Here is a 22510-nt window from a genome sequence, read left to right on the forward strand (position 1 = left end):
TCGCACTAAAGACAAGTCGGTAAAAGTCATTTTCAATTAATAATTGTAATTATGCTTAGACGTTTCCTCTCAGCTGCCATTGCATCTATACGTCCAAACGCTGGGATTGTTTGTTGCATAAAGTAGGCGGACGCCATATTTACATACCAGGCAGAATTATTTAAGGAGCTCAATTCGGGCAAATTGTTTTGAGAGAACGGGTTCTGTTGTTTTCGTCCTTTTTGATTGGGTTTATTTCAGTTTATGGAAATGTTTTTAGTCATCATCCAGTTCCGAAACGTTGAAAATGGAAAAAGAAATAGAAATAAAAAGTGAGTAACCTTTGAATGAAGGAAGTTTTTTTCGCAGCGGTTCCCAAAGGCGATTAGAGAGAGTCAACCGATACTGAGCATTTTAGGATCGGGACGTACAGTACGTACTGTATGTTGTGCATAATCGCATCAGCTGCAAACTTCTGGAGCGCGAACAAGCGATCGAGGCGCCGAGGGGAGCCTTCGATGGCAGGGCGCGGCAGAAGGAGAATTCCCGGTATTCCCTTCCCTTCTCTCCCGTGTGTCCCATCGGGGGAATCGGGAGAGTTCTGTCGGAATGCTCTGACCAGCCGGAGTCGGCGTTACGATTCGCCATCGCCTCGCGAAGCCCACGTTGCCGTCGGCGGGGGGCGAAGAAATCTCCGGTTGGTCTCGGACTCCACCGGCGGACGGAAGATTGCGGAAAAACGCCTGAACCGACCCTTTCGGAAGATGGATGAAGGGTTTGACGGGGGAACTTGATGGCAACGAACAACTGAATTAACGTCCGCCAGGACAACGCTGTCAGTGGACTCAATGTGATGACGAGGGTGTAACTCTGTTGCCCGGGTGACCAACCGTTACCAAATCATTATGTGGCTTAATATGCAGAGAGAGGGAAGAGAGAGGGGTCGGAAAACTGGTGAAAAGTTTGCGCGGGAGGCGTGCGCGCTCAACAATCGGCCAACTCCAATCAGCATGCTCAGCGTGCAGCACGCTTCTGCTGTTTCACCAGAGGTGCGCCGGTGGAAAGAAGCTAAATGAGGAGAGGGGTGAAGTAACCGGCTGTGGTTTGTGTCAGAGCGGTCCAGGCTCAACCAATTTCATTCCGACACAATGTCATAATTGCGTCCGGGAGAGAAAAATAGCGGGGCACGGGCCGCACCGCAGCGGAGGAAGCGAGAAAACCCGGTAATTTACGGCAGGAGCCAGCACCGCGTGGACCCGCTGCGAGGTCCCAGTCGAGGCCCCTAAAACCACAGACGCAGAAGTCCACGGTTCTGTTTAAAACATAGGAAACATAGGAATTTGATACGCGACGTCAAGAGCGGAGGCGTTGATGAAAAATGGGATTTGGACTGGGAAGCTGCCTGGCTACCTGTGAGAGGAATGTGGGCGAGGTGCCGTCGACGGAAGGAAGCCAGAGAACATTTTCACCAGCGCGTTGGTCCTGACCCGTGTTGACCGCGTAGCCTTTCACGGCATCAAGGACGTGATCCTCCACCGTCCACAGGGTACGGGGGAGGCATCGATAAACACACCGAATGGACTGAATAGATCGTGTACCACGTCACACGACTGAGGAAAGAAGGTAAAAACAGCGAGATCGGCTCCATCCATAAAGGAAATTAGGGTGATTCCCAAAGGACCACGGCAACTTGAGGATCCCTGGTGTTCAGCCGGATGCACCGCCGGGCGTTGGCTTCCCTTGGACGGAGGAGTGACCTACATCCGCGGAGCGAACCGTTAAAAACAACCTTTATTCCATTACAGCCAAGCCCCCATGTTTCCCCCCGCCACCGAAAACCGGAGCGAGGCGCCGTGGTATTTCCGCTACTGCGGTTTTAATGAAGCAAAAAAAAAAAAAAAAGATAAACACTAGAAATCAACAATTTTTATTCACCGATATGCGGAACAGCACCAAAACGAATCTACGTAATATAACCGCTGTAAGTCGCGAGGCCTTCAAAACGCCAACTATTCCCCTTTGCTAAGCTTGTTGGAGAGAGTTCGGTACCTTTGTCATGAAAACCAATTAATTCCTAAAAAATTCACCGCACTTCAGTGAAAAATGATGTGAGGGAATTGTGATGAGGGGAGAGAGGGGAGCAGGGGAATAATCTTTGGAAGGCACCGGGGTGAAACAGAATAGATCAATTTGATGTGCAAGCGGGCGGAGGAAAGGACCCCGATGCGCTTGGAACAGGACAATATCAAACACCACAGCAATTATGACGTCACAATTATGAAATCATTATAATTGAATAATAATTATATAATCCATATCAGGTATTCCAGCACGCCGTATTTCAAACTGCCGCCCAGCGTGCATCCGGTAACTGTCCTGGTTGGACAAACTCCCGTCTTTGGTTTATGTTTTTTACAGGGTGACTCACAGATGTGACGGACAGGCGAATCGATATTTTGACTTTGGCCACTGTGGGGGGTTTTTTTTGGCTTTTTTTTTTGGCCTCACGGTGGGGGGCGGGGGGGGGGGGGGGGGGGGGGGGGGGGGGGACGGTAATGGAAGAGGACTGTAAATAAATGGAAGGTTCTTGACAAATGAATCCATTAACATTTGCCAGTGTCGCCTGGTGGGCAGATTTGCTGTTTTATGGAGCAGGGGGGGGGGGGGGGGAAGAAAAAAAAAAGAGCCAGTAAATCTGAGGGCGCTGCGAGGGTGAGGCGCTGAGAGCGGGGGAGGGCCGGGGAACACATCTCCCATGATGCAGCACTTTATCTCTCTCGCAAATGGCATCTTTATCTGCCTAAATTAAGTTTTGATTCCTCGCCACATACGGTGCCGCAAATCACTTTTAATACTGATATCAAGAGCAGCAGTAAAGTGTGCCCGAAAGCCAAGGAAAGCGGCTTTATTGTGCGGCGCGCTCTGTCGTCACCGCCATTCACTGTCTCCGTGGCTCGCGGTTGTAAAAAAACAGAAAATCAGCCCTGAACGGCCGCTTTTGTGTGCAAATATATCACGTCGTTCCGTTTTGTCATCGTTCAAATCCTCCTCTGTCCCCCCGCGCGCGCACACACACACACACACACATGTACAGATGCACACACACACACACACACACGCACGCTGGCAGCGTCGTCGTCTCTCTCTGCGACTCCCTTGGCGGGGGAGGAGGATACCCCCAAAGGTGACTTAATTTGGGGCTGTGATTAATAACTCCATCCGCACTTTCGCTCAGCGATGTTTATCTTTGAAATGAGAGAGGAGCTGGTTTTTGTTTTTCTGGGGGGGGGGGGGGAGGCGTGGTGAGCTCTTTGCACGGAAACTGCGTCGCTTTGCTTCTATGTTGTTGTCTGTCTGCCTGTCCTGCTGTCGGCTTGTCCGTCTGTCTGTCTGTCTGCCTGCCCGCCCGTCTGTCTGCCAGCCAGCCTTCCTGTCCGTCAGTCACTTAGTCAGTCAGTCAGTCTGTCAGTCCGCCCGCCCGCCCGTCTGCCTGCCTGCCCGCCTGTCTGTCTGCCAGCCAGCCAGCCAGCCTGTCTGTCAGTCACTTAGTCAGTCAGTCAGTCAGTCCGTCCACCCGTCTGTCTGCCAGCCAGCCTGCCTGTCAGTCAGTCTGTCTGTCTGTCTGCTTGTCCGTCTGATGTAGCAGGTTTAGGGGCGGGGGGAAAGGTGTTCGCAGGTTGGGAAAGGCAGACATCAATAACCAAAGAATAACACAGAGAAGCCATTATCCCTAATATCTCTTTCTCCGAAAACGGCAATAAAAAGATTATTAAGTGCCTGCAGAGTGCGGCGATAATGGAGATAATTCACGTTAACTATGGTATATGTCTGTGTGCTAGCGGTGCCCTCTCCCTCTGAATCACATTAAGAACTGCACTGCTAATTAAACCAAAGACGAAGCCCATGTCTTGCCTGAGAGTTTCGAAAACACACTGTGAGCAAAATGCAGAACTTGTACAGCTTTTATACCGCGATGAAAACAATATACACGCACACGCTGATTATGATGAGGAGAGGCGTAGCTGTGTGCTTCATCTTCTTAATGCACCTTCCTAATAATAACTTAAAACAAATATATGAAGACCCAGGGAAGGGAGATCTCTTCCATCCAATGAGTTTAAGATAAAAAGAAAAAAGCAATTTCCTGCTTCTCATGACCCAAATTGAAAAGCCAGAGAGATGACAGCTGCCCGCTGACATCACGGTGTATTCATCAAATAGGAGGGAGGATGCAAACACTATATTTCTTGGTTGAGGATAATACATTTTTTGATAGTTATTGTCACTTTTTGGTTTGGTGGCGAAGGTATGTTGAAGAGTTGTGCATTATTTTATATTTCATATTTCGTATTTTGTTAATCACAATATGTCAGTAGCATTTGTTGGATTTGCCTTGTATATATATTTCCTCCTCAGCTGTCTGGGAAATGTGAAACAAAGCTCACATTGCAAAGCTCTTTGTATTTATAAAGTGTGTGTGCGTTTGTGTATGTGTGTGTGTGTGTGTGCGCGCGCGCGCGTGTGTGCGCACGTGCGTGCATGTTTGTGGTTTTGTTTTAATTATTATTGATCAGTCTTGTTTCATGCCACAACATTCTAATCTCAATCTTAAATGTCTAAATACCATTTGCTGTGAGGGGCTTAAATGCGAGATGGAGTGAAATGGCAACGGCTGCTGAGTGGTATTTCCACTTGTAAGTAAATGACACATCAGAGGCAATTTTCTTGGGAAGCCAAACCGGTTTAATTTATTGAAGCGACACCTAAATGCTAAACGACTGGCTGTTTAAAAGTCAGTGGTTTACCGGTCAATAACTATGGATAAAAGTTGTAAAGTTTTTGTCAATTGCCGCTCCGCACAATGGACGCTCAAATTGCACCTCTCATGCACATCTTCAAACAATATATATTTTCGCTTAAAGGTGCAGTGGGTGGAATTTACAGAACCGACTTTCTCAGAAATAGAATGTAATATTCATTGTGATGTTTTAATAAGTGTATCATCCCATGGAAATAAGTATTATATTAGAATGAGACGTTTATATCTACATAGGGAGCGGGGACGTTTCACGAAGGCCGCCATGTTGCACCGCCATGTTTCTACAGTAGCCCAGAAAGGACAAACCAAACACTGGCTCTGGAGAGGGACGTTCGCGTTTTTTGCAAGTTTCGCGGCCGCTGTCTCTTCTGTGGACGCCGCCATGGTGCACCGCCATGGGGAGGGGCATTCAATTGGCTGCGATGTGCAACCTCAGATGCCACCTTATTCTACACATGGCACATTTGAATACTTTCAGTTACTATCGATACTGATCACACACATATAGGGAACAACCAAAAGTGAATATTGGAATGAAGATATGGTTTTTCCCACTTTTTTCCATCGCGTCAAGTCATCCCAGGGGCCGAATTGAACTCCCCTGCGGGCCGAATCCGGCCCGCGGGCCACATGTTTGGCACCGCTGTTCTGTTGTGTACTTGACTTGAATTTCCCTCGAAAAACCTCAAACCACAGCGAGCCAACATCAACATCACGCTTCAGGCTGCAGACAGAAAGATAGACAGATAGATAGATAGATAGATAGATAGATAGATAGATAGATAGATAGATAGATAGATAGATAGATAGATAGATAGATAGATTCATACATACTGTATATAAATACATACATACTGTACGTACATACAGACATACATGTACATTGATAGATAGAGAGACAGAGACAGACAGACAGACAATACATAGATAGATAGATAGATAGATAGATAGATAGATAGATAGATAGATAGATAGATAGATAGATAGACAGATAGATTCATACATACATACATACATACATACATACATACATTGATAGATAGAGACAGATAGGTAGACAGACGACGGGTGGACGGACAGACAGACGGACAGACAATGGAAAGATGGACGGAAATCAAATAAGATCGCAATAAATCAAAAATCAAAAAAATGGCAATGTGCATCAAACCAAAAAGGCAAAATTGAAAACCCCCCCCCCCCCCGAAAAAAACAAAAACAAAAAAAAAACAAAAAAAATAAAAATCCCCCAAAACAAACCCCAAAAGAAAAGGGCTTTTCGTTGGGACCGAAAGGTTTACCACGCACCGGCGGTCGCGGGCCTCCATCAATCACCCGGCGGACGAGCACGATCCGCTCCGCCCGGTGCCGGCTCCGCGCCGGGTCTTGACGCGGCGCCGCGGCGCGCCTGGATTGGCTGCCGCGGGAAGGTGTAGAGCCCCAGCCTCCGTCCGCGGAGCGCCAGACGCGGCTCCGCTCCACGCACGCACACACACACACACACACACACACACACACGCTCACATACACACGCACACACACCCACACGCGTGCAGAGTCCGTCCACGCTCGCTTTCTTAACTGAAAATAATAATAATAACAATAATAATAATAATAATAATAATTAAAGAGGGAGGGGGGTGGGGTGGTGGTGGTGGTGAGTGGGGAGGTGGAGCGCGACCCCCACGGAGTAGAGGGACACTTTTTCTTTTTTTTCTTTCTGCGTGTCCGGGAGGATGGGGCGGTGGGGGAGGTGAGACACATCCCCGCGGCGTCAGCCCGACCCTGAGAGGGAAAGCGCGACCCAGGGCAGAGTCACGGCGCGGCGTCCCCCCCGTCACGCACCTTTCACCCGCCCCGCGGTCGGGAGAAGTCTCGGCTACGCGCCCCGCGCCCGCCGCGTGGACCGGCCCGTTCCGCCCGCCGCTCCCGAGCGAAGCCGGCGCCGTCCCGGGTCTCCCCGAAGGGAGGTGTTTCGGACCCCGCGCCCGGAGAGGAGCGCCGCCGCCAGCCGGAGGAGGAGGAGGAGGACGGGGACCCCCGGAGATGCTCACCATGTTCTGGCCTTTGCTTTTTCTTCTGATGGATATCGGAGCCGCTCAAGGTAGGACCGTCAACGTCCATTACCTCCTCCGCTTTCTCGCCTGGATGATAAAAAGTTAACCCGCCGTGGCGCGCCGCCGCGCAAGTCCGCGTTCCGCGCGTCTCCGGCCGGATCGCCGTCCAAAATACCGGCGGTCAGATGGAAGTTGATGGAACAGGATGTTTTTATGTTGAATGTCCCCCCCCCTCTTCCTTATAATGCGTGTCTGCGTGTTGCAAATGTTTCCGTTTTATGAAACAATATCAACATTATTTCGCTCTGACGTTGTGGTATTCATATATATATTCAATGTAATAGAATATACAAATTGTGTAATGTTATTCTAGTAATTACTTGCTTTTTTTCTTCTCCGCCCTGGCATCATTTAATACTGCTTAAGATTAGATTCCCAGGCATTTATTTTTTTGTCTGGTTTTATGGTTTTTTTTATTTTTCATGTTTCATTTTGGAATAATAATTGGCATTTATTCGTGAAATCGTAGTTTATCGGTCAAAGAAGTTCTGAGACATTTTATTGAGTAGAACAACAAATACCCTGGCACACAATTAGAAAGGGAAAAGTGCCACATTGACATTTCGACTGAAGTAAAATGATGTAAGTACTTGCTTTGAAATGTGCTTAAAGTATTAAAAGTAAAACCAACTGTAACTACATACAGTACTCTATATAGTGCCCTGAACTAACAACTCTATATCCTGCTCACAATAATTAGGTCCTACACTATGTATTTGTTAATTATTAACAAATACATAGCGTAGGACCTAATTATTGAGGACAAATGCTCAATCATACACTACTTTTGTCTTGCTCCTGATCCAGATTTTTGGCTAAAATAAAAGCAGTTTATTTGCTTTCAAATGTAGTGGAGTAAAGAGGCAAAAAGTCTCCAAAAACTGAACATGCTTAAGTTGAAAAATGTACTTGTCCCAAAGTCGAAACCTTTCTTCTCTTGGAAGCGAACGATGCTGCCACCTCAGACAATGCTGGGGAAACACCTGAGGCAGTTTAGTCGACGGTTTAAAAAAACCCTCAAAAAACCGAGAACATGGTGTAAAAACCAAGGTCTCCCAGTGTGTGTATCTGTAGTTGTGCGCACACCAATGTGCAATGCCATGTGTATCCGCCTGAGGAAGTAGGACCCCTCTGCTCTTTGGGGGGAGATAAACGAGGCATACTTCCACATGCGGCGCGGAAAGTATTGTAATGCGGTGGGGCGTTTTCTCTTACAGAAGACGGAAGAAAAGTATTTTTCTTTTTCCCCCCTAATTTACTTGAGGTCTCAGCTCACGGCCCAGAGCGCGAGCGGCACACAACAAGCTCGACCCGAAACCCCAGCTCCGTGGCTCTGGGTATGGTTTACACAGGGAAAGGGTCTGTCAGCAACCCAATCCAGTCGGCCCCGGCCCTTCATCACACTCCTACATAGTTAATGAGCAACGGGTGAAGGAGGAAAAAAAACGAAAGAAAAGAAAAACAGCCCGGCTCGGGTTTCCGAAGGGCAGGGTACGATGACATAAGACCCATTCCAGAACCCCAGAGATGCCCGTGTCATTGACTTGATGGGAACACGAACAAGGTTCTTTCTTGTCCATTAAGAAGTCGATACACCAGCGGAACATTGTTTGAGACTAATTAATGGCCCTGCCAGTTTTTGGGCGCTGATGAGCTCTGCTCCCTTTTTCCAGAATCACTTCAGTCACTTTTCCAGTGTAGGAAAAGAAAAAAAACGGCCGGTGATTAAAGCGGCTCCCTCACACTGTTTCTCTGTGGGTAGTAATAGGATTTTCTTGGTGTACAACAACGTATTAGGAGGAGGCCTTACATTATCACGCCAAGGTGATAATCAAAAGTGTATGCGTGTGTGTGTGTGTGTGTGTGTGGGTGGGTGGAAGCGGTGCCTCTGGTTGGTTTTGTTTTCGGGTGTTGACGTCGGTTCCTCCTTCGGAACAAAAGCCGCGACGGCAAATCGACCAGTCAATGCAGTTTCCCTTTTGTCCATCGTTTATTTTCGGAAGTTTCGTGTATCATGAACGATTGAAAAAGGTTGAATAAGACAACAAAAAATAAATAAGATAAACTCACTTTTTACAAATCTGAACACTTACTATTCAGACTCAATTATACGACTTTAAATGAACCTATAATACTCCTTTTTGCACAAGTTAATATAGTCCCTATTTTCCCCAAAACATGTTTTTGAAGTTTTTTGCTGAAAATACCTCTCAGATTATGCATTCTAGCCATTGCAACATTCCTCTAACCCATCCTGTTCCAAAACGGGCTGTTTTTTTGTGGGAGGAGCCTCCCTCCCGAGTCCCCGAGCTGTGTGAGCCAGTGGGGTTTGAGCACAAGTTCCGGGTTCTGCGAGCCAATGGGGTTTGAGCATAACCTCCGGGGTGTTTTTTGTATTTGCTCCGTAACTTTCAACATCGTAACATCTACGAGGCCTCATTTAAAGGTTTGTTCCGACAAAGGCAGCCCACAGAAAACTGACTGAGTCGTCTTATTTCACAGTTTGTGCGCTAGTATCACAGACCCAAATGTATGTGCACGAGCACAGAAAAAGTGAGTTTTTTGTTCCACAATAGGTCCCCTTCAATATAAACATGTTTTGGTGAAACAATATGTATGGACGTCTGTTTTCGACGTGGAAATCCCCCCTGGGCCATAGCAGAGGAGCAGAGAGTTGAGAGGCACAAAGAAACCCCGGAAGGGGAACTGACCCGGGACAGGATCCGTCCTCCCTTTCACCTTCCGGTTGGAGGCGAAAGGATTTCACTCCGGCGGCAGACCTGCAGTCCGTGTTTTGGCGTAGCACTGCGGCCGCGGTTCTCCTTCGGTATAACAACACAGTGACATCATTTCAACGACTGGAGACCAAAAAATGAGCTCCAATTTGTGAAATCATTCAAAACTGTGTAATTTCGTTGGGGGTGAAAGCCAAGGGCAGTGGATGCGTTGAGTCTATATTGGCGTTCACTCTCAAGCACGTTGATACTACGGAGCGCTGTCGACAAAATTCTCTGACCAGGGGTGACGCGTAGAAACATTGATTGTTATGGATCCCACTTGGGTCAGAGGAGCATAATCCTAACGTGTAACTTTAGGTTTTCTACTTTGGGTCTCCACTAACTTGTGTCAAACTTCAGCATGAACGTGTCTTTGTGTTGGGAGAGGGGAGCTCGGCCCAGGAAGTCGAAACTACCACGGATTAGTTTACTCTTTCCACTGTGGGCTTTTTTTTTTTTTTTTTTCACTTTTAACCTCATGTCAGTCTCTCTTTCTCTCTCTGTGTCTCCCTGCTACTTTTCTAACCCTCCCCCGGTTCAATTCTTGTGAAATTCTGAAAAAGTCTTATGTATATATGCTCTTTTCTTTCCTTCTTTCACATTGTATCCAAATGTCAACAAACGTTTCTTCTCAACTATTTTTGTTTCAGAATACAGTAGCATACGCGCACACACACACACACACACACACACACACACACACACACACACACACACACACACACACACACACACACACACACACACACACACACACACGCACACACACACATTCAGATTGTTTGCTTTAAATGTGCGGATGAGTTTTAAAGCTGGGTTTTAATTTTAATGAGAATTGTATTTCTTTTGGCAACTGGCAACTGGCTTCTCGAGGGTCTCCTGGCACTGCAGCCCTCGTGAATATCCCATAAATAGTGTTTTTGCGGACAATGAGCGCGTTGTGCGTGTGGAGGAATTACAGCGTTTTCTAACTGCTACCAAATTGCGAATGCAACTTTGGCAAATTGGACACGCATACGCGAGAAGCCCACATGCGATCGAATCAAACGGAGTTCGTGTTTCCTGCCTCCTTTACGTGTCGGCGGTGGCGGAGGGCAGAATAAACAGTGTGTTTTTCATCAGGTACAGAGCGGGGGCTGCCACGGATCAGACTGGGGTCGGGGTGGGGCGGGGTGTGGGGCGGGTGGGGGCAAGCTGTTTCTTCACCGAACCCCCCCCCCAGGCGGAGCGTGGCGGTGTGTGATAATTACTGTGAAAGGTGACTGCTGTGCGTTCCCCTCCACGCTTCACTTGACGTCATATACTATTTTTATGAAGGTTAATCAGGGATATTGAGCTGTTTACCGAGCTAGGAAAGCATCGCTCTATTCATTAGGCGTTGCGTTTTTTCGCAGGAACCTGAATTGGCGTGTGTCATCGATTCAGCCTTTTCGCCATTCGGTACATCACAATTCACTGACACTCACCGATACGTATTGCAATAATTATGATTACCGTCGCAAGGTCAGTATGAGTTTGGATGCTCATCAAGATTGGATGCAGTACTGTACAACAACAATACTGTTTTGTCCAATACACAACTTTGCTGTTATTTTGTGCGTTGATGCCCAAGTGTCGATTTCTTACATCACCCAGTCCTCATGTCGATCAAGATATCTGCTTTTTTTGCAGGCGGGACCGCCCCAAAAAAACCCTGCCATTATAACGTCAGCTTACTTACTCAGATAGCATCAACTCCAGTCTTTCCTGGAGACGAGAGGGGTGAAGGTCGCCCAGAGGAGCTGGGACGAGCGAGAGGGTGATACTAAGGACAGAGAGAAAAAGGCGAACCGGACAGAAAGATTAGTGAAAATGGAGAGGGAGAGAGAGAGAGAGAGAGAGAGAGAGAGAGCGGTGAGAGATATGGATGGAGGACCTGGACAGTCAGGGGGAGGAGAGGAGAGGAGAGAGTGCCATTAATCACCCGGGGTGACAATCTGGACTACGGGGGAGCTTCTCGGAGCGGCATTCTCTTCTATTAGCGCTCCATTAGTGCAGCCCGCCACGAGTAGCAGCACTTGACAAGCGTTCCCCGTGCCAGAACGTCCGACCCGGGTCTCCACTTAACTGATACTCCTCCTCAGGCCCGACCCCGGAGAAATATATACTCCCGTCCAAAACGGGTGTGGAGTGGCTGTGTGAGCGTGTGTCTGTGTTTATACCTTAGTATGCACTGTGTGTGTTGGGTACGCCGCCCAATCAGCGGCATACCCAATATATGCAGCCAGGTGGCTCAGTGGTTGGCAACTGTTGCCTCGCACCGAGAAGGTTTGCATGGTCTCCATTAAGGTCACGTGGGTTTCTTCCCACACTCACCACAGGCATGTTCAGGGTGAGACACTCCCACCCATGTCCTTGAGTAAGGCATTGGCTATAGATCTGAACTTGGTCTTGGGTGCCATGCTGTGGCTGCCCACTGCTGCTAAATAGTTAGATGTGTTACGCCTAAAAATGTAATCACAATGTTTTTTTTTTTACGTTGATCGATGTTGATAATTATCACAACATATATTTAATAATAATAATAATAATAATAATAATAATAATAATTATTATTATTATAATTATAATAGTGCTCAATTTACAGTTTTACATACATTCTTATTTACGGTAAACATTGGATACATTTAATAAAATAAGATTATGTAAACAAAAAAGCGATAAATTAATAAAATAAATAATATATTATACACAATTTTATCTTTTATACCCTAAAATAAATTATATAATCATCATTGTTGTCTGAGGACAGTCCGAAATGTTCCTGAATCTGCGTTATGCGGAGGCGTTTGGAGCGGACCGAGGGACCAGACGCCACCGAAAATCTCGGATTCTCTCTGAAGCCGCTCTCCTGTTGGAGGGCCGGTGGCTGTGCCGGGCACCGGTTGAGAGGAGGGCGAGCTGGAGTTCAAGCACCGCCGCTCCTGCTGTGCGATCGGCCGTTTCGGGTCACATGTTTGCGCCGTCTCCTTGTACGTAGAGGAAAAGAGGAGTCAAAAAAATCGAACCGAAAATAAATAAATCGTAAATGTGTCATCCTGATCATGGAAGATTTTATCGCGGGAGATGTCGAGATCGTTTCATCGCCCAGCCCTAGGATGTGTACGATGCAGAGGGCAAATTTTCCATGGGGATCAATGAAGTTATTGTTATTAGCGTGTCCATTTATATTTAATGGGATGTTTTGTGTGGTTTGTGTGGGTGTTGTTGCACCAATATCACGAACCTCCCCTCGTGCATATCTGCACCACTTGCTCTGCCACGTTGCTCTCTCAGACTTTCTCCGCGTCTGTGAGGTAGCTACAGCTACAGGTAGCATCAGGCTGTAACTCCGTCGCGGAGGATGGCAAAAAGTTAAAATAGTTCAAATGTGAAAAGTTAAAATATATTTTAAAATGTGCTTCGATGGCAAAATGGTCGTGTACCGGTGACGGTGTTCTCAGCCGGCCATGCCGTCGCGCTTTCGTCCGCTCACACGACATCCGGTTTTCCGTCTCCCCTAATCCACGCGAACGTGGTGAGATGAGAGCGCTCATCTTTTGCAAAGCACTGCGATGGGTATCGGGCGAGACGAAGTACACCACAAAGTGCGCTGTTTTACATAAAATACAGCATCATTTCGCATTTTACATTTTGCTTTTAGAGCCAGACATTGATAATAGCTGTTAGGCTATCACACTCATAGCTAATGGCTAGTAGGTTTCAATAGCTTGGCAGCCATTGAAACCTACTACTGTACATGAAGAAGCAGCTATTTTCAATCATGCTACTTGATGAGCAGAGAGATCAGGATTCGATGAGGGTGACCCGACGTCCTACCCGTAATTTTGCCCCGAATGACAAAAAATGCCTCTCCTAACTTGGAGATGATTGGAACATTAGTCGTGATTTCTCGTCGCGGTGGGTCGGCGGCCCCTCACCAGCTGGGAATTTGATCACAGGACCGGTGCCAAGGGGGGCGAGGGCGTGGACCCGGCGTCCCTGCTCTTGAGCTACAGTTCAATTATGATTACAGATCAGAGAGCCAGAGGTGAGGGGACGCAGAGAGGGAGACAGAGCCAAAAGGAGAGACAGGGAGAGTGAGAGAGGGAGAAGTGATTACGAGTTAAGTGGCCCTTCTCATGCCATTATAAGCATTGGGGCTGACAGAGCAGACCATGAGTGAGTATAAGTGCACACTCCACTGCTGCCCTTTAATTTGGCATTCTGGCACCACGGCCCCCGGCTGAAGCTCAACCGCTAATGTCCTCCTGCATTTTTGCGGTCCGAACAGGAAATTAACAGGGGACATGTCTTTTTAAAGACAGGTAAACGCCTGCAGCTCCACGGATTTGCGAAGCCGGCAGCTCGGGTGTGAGATAGAAGCAAGACCCTGGCATCTCGCCTTTTTTTTTTTTTTTTTTTTTTTCGACCCGCGCGCCGTTTCCGTCTGGACCAGGCGCGCCGACAATCATAATCCCTCCTAAAGTGATGACGCCGCCTGCTTTCGCAGGCGCGTCTTAACGCGCGCTGTGTCACATCGCACGCCTCATCGTGTGTTCGACTTCACACACTCTGCTTTATTTAGAGCCGACGCAACCGTAGACACGGCGGAAAAACCGACGGCACATCCTGTTTTCACAGACGCGGCTCTGGCGTACCTAGCGAAAGGGGATTAGGGATACAAAACAGCCAGAGTTGGAGGAAGATTTGAGATGCTTTTTGGAAGGCTGCAGCCCTTAATACATGCACACAGACACTATTAAAAAAAAAAAAAACATGGTAAAGTGCTGACGAGGGGTAAAATGGCTCCGCCACTGGAACGCTGTTATTTCCCCGATGCCTTTTAAGGGCTGTTCCCTGCAGCCTCAGCGTGGTCCTGCGCCCGGCGGGGGTGCGGCCCCCTGGCGCGCCGCAGACCCAACTGGTACCCGGAGATAAGCGAGGCTCCCAGAGTTTAACGCCCCTGCGTCATAGGCTGCTGTTTTTACCGCCCGCCTTAATTTACTGGGGTGCGGTTAAGAGCTCTTTAGGGTCCCATCTCTGTCACCGATTGCTCGTCAACTATTAAATCACTCACTTTTTCTTGTTATGCGTCAGCGGTTGAATATGTCCTCAGACCTCAGTAAAACTACTCCGACACAAAACGACTCGTCGGATCCAGCGCCCTGTTGTAACAGAGGCTAGAATGTGGTATGAAGCTGCTATCAACCTTTTTTTGTTTTGTTTGTTTTTTTACCCTGCAGACGAGCGCGCGTGCAGATCCTGATTGTAATTTACAAAAAACTGTGCCGGGGGCGGAGCTAATGAGTCTGCAATCAGCACTTTCATAGATCCTGAGTAGAAATCAAGTCAAGGTGCTTACTGCCCACCACTGCTCTACATGAGTGAGCGTAAGTAGATGTGATGAGGGTCCAAGGGGCCTGGTGACTCTAAAAAACAGTTTGGGCGTGATAAAAATGCCGGGATGGGCTCTGGCGGGGCGGCCCGGCAGTGACATAAACTCTGCGCCGGCATTGATGGAGAGATGATATCAACGGTGACTCATAGCACCTGAGTCACCTGCACTCCTCCTCCTCCTCTTCTCTCTCTGTGGAAATTCAACCCGCTCTCCGGTGGGGAAACCCAGCTGCTGTGGCTTCCTCCGGGGGGGGGGGGGCTGACACTAAAACCCATAATCCCGGCTTTGCAGCGTCCCGCGCTCACGGGTAAAACTTGACTCTCGCAAACCGCCAGAGAAGAATGGGACTCGGGCGAAGACGCAAACGGCTGCCGTATTCATCCCCTACGAAGTCGTTCGCCAATCTCGGAGAGGTGTTTGGGTAAAGCGTTCAAAGGGCGCGCACCGTCATATCTACCTGTTGAACGGAACGTTTATTTAATTTTTCTCGCCGCTGTGGAATGCTCCATTCCTGTGTGTGTGTGTGTGTGTGTGTGTGTGTGTCGTGGAGGGCGGGGGGGCACACTCTCCAGGCGTGGGACCAGTGTCTGGTCAGGAGAAGGAGGAGGAGCGACGCGACCGCTTGTCCCCGGTTGAAACGGGAGAGCCGCGCCGCGCCGCTTAAAGCGTCCTGATGAAAGCCTGGCCGCAGATTAATGTTTGTGCCTTTTTTTATGGGGCTGAAATAAGGGACCGTCTCCGTACACCCCCCCCCGTTTTGCTTTTATTTTTCACTCCCATTCCTCCGTCCTCTTTGAGACGCCACAAGAGAAGTTAGGGCTTCTGGTTTCCATTTCAGCTCCGCGCAGACGGGACGGGGATGACTCAACAGCAGCAACACTGGTTCTTGTCGCTCGACACTGTGATAGGACGTCGGGGATAAGGGGGAGGGGAATCGAGTCCGTTGGTTTGTTTGTGTTTGTTTATGTTCCCATATATATATATAAAAAATGTTCCAGTAATCTACCACTCCAGTGGTGATATTCCAAAACCATTTTGCATGACCTCATAGTTAAGTCCCAACTGCTACCGCGTCCACTTGTACCTCTTAGACCCTCCACTCCATCACTTTGTACAAACACACTTTCAAGCCCATGTCCTGTGCAGAGTGTGTGGTTGTGTGTGCGTGTGCGTGTGCGTGTGTGCAAGCGCGCGCGCGCGTGTTTTCCAGTCCGCAGCCTGCCCGTGGCGTCGGTGCATACAGTGGACATGCTTGTGTGCTTGTTTATACGTGTTTATTCAATGATAGCAGGGGTTGGAGACGCCAGGCGAAGGGGGGGAAAGGCTGTCGGAACACCCGGCCATTCATCCCCCAGGAAATCGATCTTTCTCATAATTCCCCCTCGTTTTTCTTCCCGCGCTATCTGCGGAATCAGCTTTTGAACCGAGCAGAGCCGAACGGGGGCGGGGGCGGCGTGAAGTGTGTCGGACTGCTTGCACGCGGTGTTAATACACATAAATACCAATTCAAATACATGTATTTGTTTATTACGTTTTATTACTGTTCAGCGAGGTGCTGATTCAACGCCGTCGATAACGATGGAGTGCGGTGATGGATCCGCTATCAACACCGCAGGAGAACAAGCACGGCGACGCGGGTGAAGAGTCGGAGGCACTCACTGAACCAACGCATTATTGGATTACCGCGGACTGTCAAAGGCAATGTGATCAATGGCACGTTTTTTGTTTTTTTTGTCTTTGTGGTGTAATTACACCGTACAAGTCCAAGCAGACGCTCTGGAATCCACCAGTAGCCTCCACCGGGAAGCTTTTAAATCCAAAGTCAATCTAAAGTCAAAAAGACCCCCCCCCCCCCCCCAAAAAAAAAAAAGAAAAAAAAAACATTCCATCATCCCACCCAGCCAACACTCAGCAACTCTCCCGCCCGACTGTGTGACCTCATTTCTTCACTTCGGGCTTTGTTACTGTGATTCCAGTAATAGTTTGCAACTCTAGATGGCTGTTGGGTGTCTGTACTTTCCTGTGTTTGCACAGTGTGTGCGCGTGTGTGTGTGTGTGTGTGTGTGTGTGTGTGTGTGTGTGTGTGTGTGTGTGTGTGTGTGCGTGCGTGCGTGCACGCGTGTGTTTGTGGGCCTGTGTTCGTGCCATATCTCCCCGATCAGTCCCCGGCGACCCGAGCACCGGCAGGCAGCGGTGATCTGGGGCACAGCTCGACGGGGCTCATTTAAATGGGGGGGGCCCAGACAGAAGCCCCCCGTGGTGAAGAATTACTTTATGGCCCAAACATGTAAAACACACCGTCGGAGCTGCTCCAGTACGCGCAAGGAAAAGAAGCACTGTCCTGTACTTTCTTTTTTTTGGGGGGGGATATCAAGATTCATCTCATTGCCCCCGCGCAATATTTTTCGTGGAGTGAAGTTGATGGAATTAATGTTTGTCTTTGTGAATCGCTCGAGAGTCATTTTCATACCAAAAAAAAAACAAACAACCAAAAAAACAAATCTAATAAGCTGGATGGTTGTCCAATGATATTATTAACCCCCATTCATGGAGCTTATCAAACAGAAGAAGGAGATGAATAATGGACGCCGCCATGACTTCTCTCAAATACCGAGAGATTCGTTTCCCCAAATAAACCAGGCCAAATGTGTAAACAGCGTCCCTCTTTGTGCCGAGCGCTGCGTTTTCCGTCGGAATCGTCCCTTAAACGCATCGCTGCCGCGCCCGTTTGCCCCCGAGTGGCTCCTATTCCATCGTGGCCTAGACTCCCCAAAATCTCGGTTTTGACTCCCCCCCCCCCCCACCCAGCCCTCGCTCCCCCGGTCCTCGGTTTGACCCCGTAGCAAACCGCCGCCGCCCGCTGCGCTCCGCCAGCGCCGGGCCCCCGTTGAAGCGCCCCGGAGCCGCCGAGAACAAAAGCGTTTCTTTGTGAGCGCACGGGATCGATTCGGAAAAGCCCCCCCCCCTTTTTTTTTAATCCTACCTTATTTCGTGTTTCTTTTTTTTCCCTTCAGATGTGTTCTTCTGCTGCCGGCCGTATTCATAACGGCATGTGCGAGTCGTTACTCGTCCGTTAATGCAGATGTGCACCGGCGGCCCCCGCGGTCGGCCGGGAAAAAGGAGGTCAGGCCGGGATCACCGATTGATCTTGGGAGGGGGATGACGGCTTTCGTTCCTCCCAGTCCTCCATAAAGCATCACCCCCGTACAGTACGCAGCTGTACCGGAGCCGGCGCGCTGGTGTAAACCGATACGCCGTAATGGCTCCGCGCAGATACTCTGGAGCATGTGCAGCGGAAACCGATAATTCAACGGTGACACGCGGCGCATTGAGGGTTCCCAGGTTTTTAAGGCTGACATGAGGTAAGCCGATCTGGAAGGTAGGGGAAAAGGGGGGGTGTAAGGGGCGGAGAGAGAGAGAGAGAGAGGGGGGGACGCGGCGAAGTGAACCCCTCCGCCGCGTGAAAAGAAAGGAGCAGCGCGCCGGTAAATCATACCTCCTGAGGAGTTTCCTTTAGTAGCCGCGACGCGTAAATCCCGCCGCGCACATTCCTTTACTCCTCTCCCGATTGCTTGGAAGCTCATTACCGAATCCTGGCATTGGGGTTTTTTTTCAACAAGACAGCACATTTCGGGGGTAGCTTTCTGCTTGTTAGATTATCCCCTTTTCTTTTTTTCACCCCAACTCCGTTTTCCACAAAAATGTTTTATTTAGCGGCCCTGCTCCGAAAAGACGGAGACCGAATCAACAAAAGCAAATAAACCCGGCCAACGGAAAGCAGGAGGTATGAAAGAGCCGGGGATGAGTGCCGCCGTCCCTTTAAGCCGCGGGGGGCCACCAGTCGCCGTTTCGGAAACGGGCTCCGAGCGCCCGGCATTCAGACGCGTCAACCCACAGCTATTCCGGGGCTCCATTGTGCAGCTCTTTGTTTGTGGAAAAGCAACGGGAAAAAAAAAAAAAAAAAAAAAAAGTCTGGCAAACACGCGCCGCGACGTTGAAAGGGCCGGTCCGTCACAAGGATTTGAACGTTACCGACTCCCCCTGCTATTTCCATGCACCCCCCCCCCACCCCCGCAACATCTTTCGTGAAAATTAGCGTTGTAATCTGAACCCCCATTGTGCTGCCTTTCCATGGGAGCGCGTACAAACCTGGTTCTGGTTTTCGGGGGCCATTTCTCATGCTGGCAGTTGTTACCGCGTCGCCCGGGGTTTTGAGAGACGAGGGCACACGAGTGGGGGCCGGAGCCGGGAGGGTTTTACGTTTCGAGGCTTCCATTTTGCTCCTTTCGCCGGAGGTTTGTTTTTTAAGGAGGACGTGACGGAACGCGGTGTAGCGTTTCGGGTATGTCCCGGGGCCCGGGGTCGGGTCCGTGGAGTGTCGGCGGTCACTCCGGTGACACGGCGTTCCCCCCTGTGAGGTCCGCAGAGTTTTCGGGGCGGAGGGCGCCGGGGGAGTCGGACTGATCGGGCAGGACGGCGTTGACGGACACACACACACACACACACACACACACACACACACACACACACACACACACAGCGTCAGACACACACACACACACACACACACACACACACACACACACACACAGCGTCAGACACACACACACACACACACACACACACACACACACAGCGTCAGACACACACACACACAGACACACACACACACACACACAGCGTCAGACACACACACACACACACACACTCACACACACACACACACACACACACACACACACACAGCGTCAGACACACACACACACAGACACACACACACACACACACACACACACACACACAGCGTCAGACACACACACACACACACACTCACACACACACACACACACACACACCCAGCGTCAGACACACACACACACAGCGTCAGACACACACACGCAGACACAGCGTCAGACACACACACACAAACACACACACAAACACACACACACACACACACAGCGTCAGACACACATACACACACATACACACAGCATCACACACACATGAACACACACACAGCATCAGACACACACACACACACACACACACATACACACAGCGTCAGACACACACACACACACACACACACACACACACACACACACACAGCATCAGACACACACACATACACACACACACAGTGTCAGACACACACACACACACAGCGTCAGACACACACACACACACACACACACACACACACACACAGCATCAGACACACACACATACACACACACAGTGTCAGACACACACACACACACACAGACACACACACACGCACACACGCACACACACACAGCATCACTCACACACACACGCACACAGCATCAGACACACACACACACTCACACACACACACACACACACACACACACACACACAGCATCAGACACACACGCGCACACACACACACACACACACGCACACACACACACACACACTGTCAGACACAGGCACATAACAAGGGGTGAAGCAGAAGGGGGGCAGAACAGGCAAGCACCTTGATGGACGTGCGACAAAAGGAGGGGCGCGGCCATCCGACCTCTTCCGACTTCTTCCGACCGCCGCGAGACCACCACCCTCGCCCGCCCCGTCACGTCGTGTCCCCCTTTCCGTCTTCACCCCTGTGGCTCCGTATCGCGCCCCGCCCCGGGGCGGAGGGGATTCGGCGGCGGGAGGAATCAGAGGGGGACGCGCCGACAAGGGTCTCTGTAGTAAAACGCTTACGAGATTACTTTTCGGGTTTCGCCGGGGGCCCCCCCAAGTGACACGGCCACGATCCCAGCCCGTCGCGTGGGCGGTGGCTCCCTCCCGGGGGGGGACAAAGGCGGACATTTTAATTCAATCAACTGCAAACAGCACTGCCCCCCCCTCCAAAAAAAACCTCACCCATCTCACTTTGGTGATGCGATTAGGAGCTGAGCGGCATTGGCCATCTTGTTGTGATTATGTGTGTTTACACGGGCGGGAGGCATTCACCATGAAAAATGCAGACCGCCCCCCTCCCCCACCTTAATTTAGCTACTGAAGAAAAAAATAATTACTGTAATGCTTAATTTTTTTCCTCCAAATCCTTGGGAGAGAGTCGTAATTACTTTCCGATTGGTATCACACCGTGTCCTCCACTTGAATTCCTGCTCCGCTGCACCGAGCGCTTTGAAACACTGGTCTCTGCAACAAACACCATATGCAGGGCTGGCGGTGCCGAAATTAGAAATTCACTCTGAATTAAACGTGTTATCCTGAAGTCACGAGGCATGATAGCTATTTGAAAAGATTTAAGTGTATCTCAATTGTACATTTTTCTATGATCTTTAGGAATATCCCATATAGTCATTAACATGGTGCGATGTTTGCACTTTTATTTCAGTTTCATGTCACTTAAACTGGTCCATTATTACTGTATGGTTATTATTTATTTATGATAATATTTCCTATTCAGTGCGAACAAAAAAAGCGTTATTCATTAAGCAATTACATTATATATGCGTTATGTCCTAAGAATGACTATGTTTTAAACTGCAGCACGAGGAAAAAAAAACACGCGATTTTGGAAAAGCCTTTTAGGAAGACGGGTCTATTCAATTTAAAAGTGTTCTTTGAAAAAGGGAAAGATGTAATCATTCAGATGCTTCATATTTTAAAGTACCTCCCCGCCGCCGTGCATTGTGCGGAGACCTATTAGCGCGGCGTTTCGGCGATAAGTCCTTTCAGGCCCCGGCACTCTGCTTTATTGGTGCCGTGTTTTTTTTTTTTTTTTTTGGGAGGGGGGGGGGGGCAACATGCCACTAGTTATCTGCCGCGGCAAATGGCCCTGTCTGTGCCAATCTCGTCTGGCTTTTGTCTCCCTCCGTCTTTCCGTGGGATGAGCAGCCATTTAGTGAAAGGGTCAGGGTTATAATTGACAGCCACCACTAAACAAATCTGCTCGGCTCGGCGGTAGACCACCCCCCCTCCTCCACCCCCCTCCGCCCTCCACTAATCTAACTAATGCACCCGTGTGTACCCCGGAAAGTGAATTAAACGCAGAAAACTCAATACCTGATCCATCTGACAGAGCTGCCCCGCCTGCACATTAGCAGTTTCTCTGCAGCCCCCCCCCCCCCGTAATTGTGTTACAAGAGTTGGCCGCGGTAACGATCGGGGCCTTACACACTTACACACACTTATGCACACTTACGCACACTCTCCCCGTTGTCGTTAATCGCCGCCTCCGTCGGCCCCGGAGGCAGCGGAGCCGACCCCGGCGCGAGGGAGGGCGGAGGATGAGAGGGAGGGGCCGCCCCGCTCCCTCTCATCCCCCCCACCCCGACGGCGACGCGAGATTTTCATCACACAGTATGTCGGCGGGTGTGTGTGTGTGTGTGTGTGTGTGTGTGTGTGTGTGTGTGCGCGCGTG

The 22510-nt window shown here is 49.5% G+C and overlaps 1 protein-coding gene across 1 annotated transcript in view; it reads left to right on the forward strand.

The window, feature by feature from the left end:
- Positions 1 to 6531: 6531 nt before the first annotated feature.
- The window catches only part of unc5cb (unc-5 netrin receptor Cb), a gene marked incomplete at its 5' end in the record, with an annotated part of 128221 nt that continues 112242 nt past the window's right edge, over positions 6532 to 22510 (forward strand). Inside the window, 2 exons of the mRNA XM_080017643.1 lie at positions 6532 to 6548; positions 6730 to 6899. Coding sequence (XP_079873769.1) covers positions 6532 to 6548; positions 6730 to 6899 — 187 coding nt within the window. The remainder of the gene's footprint in view (positions 6549 to 6729; positions 6900 to 22510) is intronic.

This window comes from Zeus faber (assembly GCF_960531495.2).
Source record: "Zeus faber genome assembly, chromosome: 17".
In the NCBI taxonomy this organism is placed as follows: Eukaryota; Metazoa; Chordata; class Actinopteri; order Zeiformes; family Zeidae; genus Zeus; species Zeus faber.